At 53.3% G+C, this 5,615-nt stretch overlaps 1 protein-coding gene across 1 annotated transcript in view; it reads right to left on the minus strand.

The window, feature by feature from the left end:
* Positions 1-57: 57 nt before the first annotated feature.
* The window catches only part of LOC113487652, a 12,109-nt gene continuing 6,551 nt past the window's right edge, over positions 58-5,615 (minus strand). Inside the window, exons 4-5 of the mRNA XM_026862339.1 lie at positions 5,215-5,570; positions 58-1,037 (exon numbers count right to left, since the gene is read on the minus strand). Of these exons, the coding sequence (XP_026718140.1) occupies positions 797-1,037; positions 5,215-5,570 (597 nt within the window). The 3' untranslated portion in view covers positions 58-796. The remainder of the gene's footprint in view (positions 1,038-5,214; positions 5,571-5,615) is intronic.

A 5,615-nucleotide genomic window follows, 5' to 3' on the forward strand; every position in this document is an offset into this window, starting at 1 on the left:
GAGACTGTGCTATCAAACAGGAGGCGGGACAAATAACTTCTGTCATGCTGTAGGTTCTACAACAAACTTTAATACTCTGGAATTACACACTGCCACCCACAGAGCTGCTTACAGGTACCTTTGGAGAACGCTTTAAAGCATAAGAGTTGCTATAAATCCTTTTTGTCATGCTAGCTCAACAGTCCCTCTTCCCCTAAATATTTTTGCCCTCTATTTCTTTAGAAAAGGGATTTACACATAACATGGGAGTTACTCAGGATCCAGATGTGTGCAAGAGGTCATGCACCTGTGATTATTCTTCAGCAGGGGTTTCACCATGTCATTAAAGAAAAAAGGCCAGTACAGGGAAGTAAGGTCTCCTTTCTGCCTTTGACAGGACATATACCATCCCCTGACCCTTGTTTTCAGTGCCCAAATCAAAAATCTGTGGAGAGCTGATCTGGTGGAAAGAGTCAGCAAAGGAGACTTCCTTCCAGTAGCCATAGAAGAGTGCAAAGGAATCCAGCATTCATGATCAATTTATCATTTTTTCCCAAATCCTCTGCCCTGTATCTTCAAGTTCCCAAATTCTGCAGTCAGCCAGATCTATGCCCATGCCTTGAGGCAGAAGAGGACAGGCGTTATTCCAAATTACAGAGAAATAACAAAACTCAGAAAGTTCTGCTGAGCTCTTCCACGTCTCATAGGCAGAGGATGGAGCCAAGTGTTCACTGAGCACGCCACAGTGTATTTCTCAAAGGTTTGGAAACATTATCAGATGTCACGACACATGCAGCCACCACCTTTGTTGTGATACTTACAGAGCTGCAGTTTCTAAGTTCAGCCAAGTGACAATGAGGGGGATGCCGAGGATGGAAACATTGGGAATGTGCATCCAGGCAAAGCTTTGGGCTGTGCTGGGGCTACAGAGGTCGAACAAGCTGCCTTGAAATTTGATTTTTCGAGACTCCCTTCTCAGCATCTCCCAGACGGCTGCTGCTTCCTTCTGGCACTCCCAGAGCGCAGTCAGGGCACACGTGTGGAATTCATCCCAGTACCTGCAGCCAGAGGAGACATCACACATCAGACCCTTCACACAGCACCAAGGAGCTGGGCAGAGCCCTGCTGTCCTGAGCCTGCCCTCTGAGCAGCAACAACCTCAGCGTTTTGTCATCCCTTCCATTGTCTATCAAAGCATCTTGACTAAAACTCCAAACAAACATCAAAACACACTGAAATTATTTAATGCCTTTTTTTTTTTCCCCCTTTCTCTGGAAGTCAATAAAATCCATTATTTTCCATCAACAACTGTTTCCCTTCAGCACTGAGCACCCTGAGTGTCTAAACTAGACTGCAAACAAAGGCCCAGCACATTTCATTCATAGCTTTCTCCAAGCTGAGTCAAGGGCGAAATGCAAACACAAAGCAAGGTGAAGGACAACGGCTCCTGCAGACCATCACAGCTTTATAATTAAGGTATGGGCAGGGGCAGGAGGAGTTATTCCCTGTGTTCCCATTAAACACTTCTGCACATATCTGCTGGGTATTGCCCTGTGTGAGTAGAAGCCATTCAATGGAAAAAGGCTCTTGGGGAGCACCAGGGAAAAACAAGACAGGCAAAAGTAACTCACAGTCCTGTGGGAACAAACAAGGAGCTGCTTGCTGAAGACCCCTTGGCTGCCTCCCCTGGGGATGCCAACATGGATTTTTTTTTCAGATCCAGAGCTAGAACCAGGCAGGGAAAAACTCTGGCAGAAACAAGGCTGAAACCCACAGTGCCCGAGAAGACTCTTCCGGGAAGGCTGTGATGGACACCACCCCACCAGTCTGTCATGCTGGAGCCAGCACCACGCAGGATGGCCCCATGCTGCATTTATCCAGAGCAGTATCCAGCCTTCCAAGGCTTTTTCCCCTCCCTGAGCTCCCTCCTTGCCCCTGGTGAAGGAGTGTGGTGGCTCTGAAGAAGCTGGGTGCCCACAGGTGTCAAGCTGAGCAGGGAGGGGTGGGCTCCAGCTCTCCAGGGACCAGGACAGAGGTACCAGGCTGGGCCACGTTCCCCACCCAGCATAGAGAGGACAAGAATGGACATCGCTGTCTGATTCTTTTTTTCACTGCTGAGTACCTGAGGATAGTAGAGCATTAGACTCCATATCAACCTCCCCAAAGGCTGCTGTAGGTGCTGTGATGGGGAGGGCACTCACAGCCTGGCAGGTTGCTGCACACACACTAGTCCTGACACAGGTGAGGTCTCTGTTTTGTAGGTACAAACCCACAAAATAAAACAGCAGGAGCCTGAAAGCCTCAGCAAATGCTATGGGCCATCCTCTCCTCTGGAAGTGGCTCCTCTCCAAAACAAAATCTTCCCCAAGGGACAGATAAGTCTACATGTCACACTTGCCATTAACTTTCCACCCATGACTTCTTTCAGAGAGAGCTTCTTTTACCTGAAAAGAGCTTCACAAAAGTGTTTCATATTGCAGCTTCTTTGGAGCAATGAATGTCCTGGCACTGATGCTGGGGCAAGGCAGGTCCAGCTGTGGGCAGCATTCTGCTGGGTCCCAGCTGGCTCCCCAGCCTCTGGCAGCCCACAGCATCCCGAGGCACCCTCCTGCCCTCTCCTCCCCCCCAGCTTTGCTGTTCTGCATTAGCTGGGGCTGGGCACCACCTTCAGGTCAGAATTTACCTGCAAACCCGAGACTGCCAAGAGGACAGGATCAGTCACTCTGCCACCTCCCCCATCCCACCAGGGCACCAGGGACATGTGCCACCCCTTGGGATAGAGATGCAGCCCGGCTGGCTGAGCAGGGACCCTGCACGTGGGAAAGGGGCAGCTTGGTTTTGTCCAAGTGCCCTGTGCTGGAGATGACACCTTGTGCAGTCAGGCAGACCCCAGCACTTTACTTAGTTTTCCTACTGGGGCTTACGTCAGAACGCCAGCTGTGAGGGAGTTAATTAAACCAAGTCACTGTGGCAGAATAAATGTCCCCAGATAATGAGAAAAGCTGGTGCCAACCCAGATAACCTCCTGTGCTCGCTCCTGAGCTGCAGCAGCACCAGAAGGCAGCTCTGCCAGGTGAGAGTTAAACCTGGCCCATGTCTTCGGGCAAAGGATGGCTGGGGGAAGGCAGAGGGGGATGACAGCTCCTGCCTGGTTCTGCTTTCAGCCAGGATGGCAATTCCCAACGTTTCACCCTTCACAGCCTCCATCTGCTCAGCCAGGCAGGTTGCCATCAAGCGACGTGCCCATGCCGGCTCTGGGGCAGCACCATGCATGCTGAGTGAAGACACCACCAGCCCCATGCCGGCTCCCAGCTTTGTGTCTGTCTCTCACCCACACTCCGGGAGAGGGGACTACAGCACCAGGAAAGTAGATAGCAGTGGAGAAAGTTGAAGGTTAAAGGCCATTAATGCAGAAATATTTCCTGGCAGGAAGCTGGGGCATCATCAACCTCTTCCTCCAGCCATGGCAAGCCCAGCTAGCTGTGCTCCGGGACCAGCAGCAGAAGCTGGCATGGACCAGAAGGTGCAGAACCCCAGCCCTGCAGGCAGGGAAGATCCCAGGACCTGTCCAGTTAAGGTTAGTGCCCCAGAGCCTGTCAAAAAGCCTCAACTCACACATTTCATGGGAGCTTCATCAAAGAGATCACTCCTTCAGCAGTCAACCACAGCGTGTGCTGGGTTGCATGCTTGGTGGTTTTCTAATACCAAGAAGCCACATTTTAGAAAAAAAAAGTATATATTGCAGCCCAAACCAGAGCAGTTCCTGTTTCAACCCAGCCTTCAGCCATGTCCAAGAGAGGATGTTTGTCCTGAGCTAGGGTGTCCCATGGAGAAAGGGGAATAAAGAACAGGTCATAACAACCTCCCATCAGTACGTTTGCTGGCAGGGGGATGCACAGAAGAAATAAATGAATTTTTAAAATGTAGGGGGTAGTTACTTTTCCATTCTCCTCAAGCAAGAGTTTTGTTGAAGTGTTTTCAACTTCTAGCAACCACCAAAGTTAGATATTTCAGCTGGGGCAGGCAGGAGGGCTGGGGATCCCTCCACTTGCCTTGGTGGCAACACTAGGTCCTCATCCCAGCTTGCTGAGAGCCTGACCTGCCTCCACTGACTGCCCCATCCCAACTGTCCCCTGCCCTGCCGTGGCCCTATCCATTGCCAGCCAGCACCTCGGAGCTGGTCCCAGAGCCTGCACCCCATCGCTAAGAGCGATGCCTTCCACTCCCAGCCCACGGTGGTTCTCAGCAGCTTGGAAAACCTGACCCGCAGGGCACTCAGCCCTCCGCCTTGCCCTGGCAGGTTTCCACCACCCCAAGGCATGTGGGGTTTCCCTTAATTGCCATCTACATTTCCTTAGAACTCCTTTCCACTTGCCACAACTCACTGCTGGGGACACAGACTGATCTCCATCTCTCTCTCAAATATTTTGTTTCCAACTTTCATTTGCCCTCCCCACCTCACTGCCTCTGCTTGTCTGCTTTTTAAGCAGACCTTTCCCCAAACCTGCCCAACACCACCCCTCCTTACCCAACTCTTTTCCCATGATTTCTCTTCTGCTAAAGGCAATGTCCACCCAACACCACCCTCCTGCAACACTTGCTACAAACTCACCAAAATCAGGGGAGGGGTAAATTCAAGCCAGAAGGATGAAGGGTCTCAGAGGGAGAAGGTGGGTCTTGGTGGCAGAAGGCTTGCTCTGGGCAGCCAATCCCGACTCAAGGCTGGGTGCAGGCTGGTCTCTGCAGCACTGGAGCCTGGAGCAGCCCAGCCACGTGTGAGTGGCTGCCTGAAACCTGGGTGTCCAGGGGAGCCTTTCCCAGGGGGCAGAGGGGGTCGGGTCCCACCAGCCCTGCTCCTCCCGGCTGCAGGTGTGCAGGGGGTCATGGGACAAGTCCTGGGAATGAGAGCTACTGTCAAGGGCTGGGGATACAAACTCCAGCTGGAGCCGAGCTGCAGATGGATGGACAAATGGATGGATGGACAGATGGATGGATGGATGGAGGGAGCTCAGTGGGTCTGTCTGAAATTGGAGCGAAGTAGGGAGCACGTGTGTGTGTGCACACACTGGTGAGATCCAGGAGTGCAGAAGAGTTCAGAGCAGCACCCAGCACAGGGGCAACGCCAAAAAGCCCCTCTGGCCATGCACCACTGATAACCCTCTAACCCTCCCTCCTCTGGGGACAGTCCCCACGGGGTGCGACATGCAGGGGGTCTTGGTGTGGGGCCATACTCACCCACAGACTCGGGGCAACCCCTGCAGCTCGATGCCATCTGCCTCCTCATACGTGGCCATCTTTTCCCCCAGCTTGAGGACACAGTCCGAGAAGCCTCGGTAAACGTCAGTGCAGGCAGTGCCCAATGCCAGCAGCCCAGCCAGGTGCCCTGCCAGCCACCGAGGGGGTCGGTGTGAGCACCACGACCTTTGGGGACAAAGCCCACCACCCAGGCACGGCGAGCTCCCCCTTCCACGCAGGACGCACACAAACCACACATCACCTCTCACCCGTGCTGAGCCCTGCCTGCGTTTGCAGAGAGCCTGAAAGAGCCACTCTGCCGGGGCAGGGAGCCGATGCGGGGGCAGTCGGCGCCCCCCACCCAGCAGCAGCACCCCCGGCCCGGGGCAGAGGGCAAGGAC

The sequence above is a fragment of the Athene cunicularia genome, assembly GCF_003259725.1.
Source record: "Athene cunicularia isolate RWA chromosome 20 unlocalized genomic scaffold, athCun1 chr20_part1, whole genome shotgun sequence".
NCBI classification, from domain to species: Eukaryota; Metazoa; Chordata; class Aves; order Strigiformes; family Strigidae; genus Athene; species Athene cunicularia.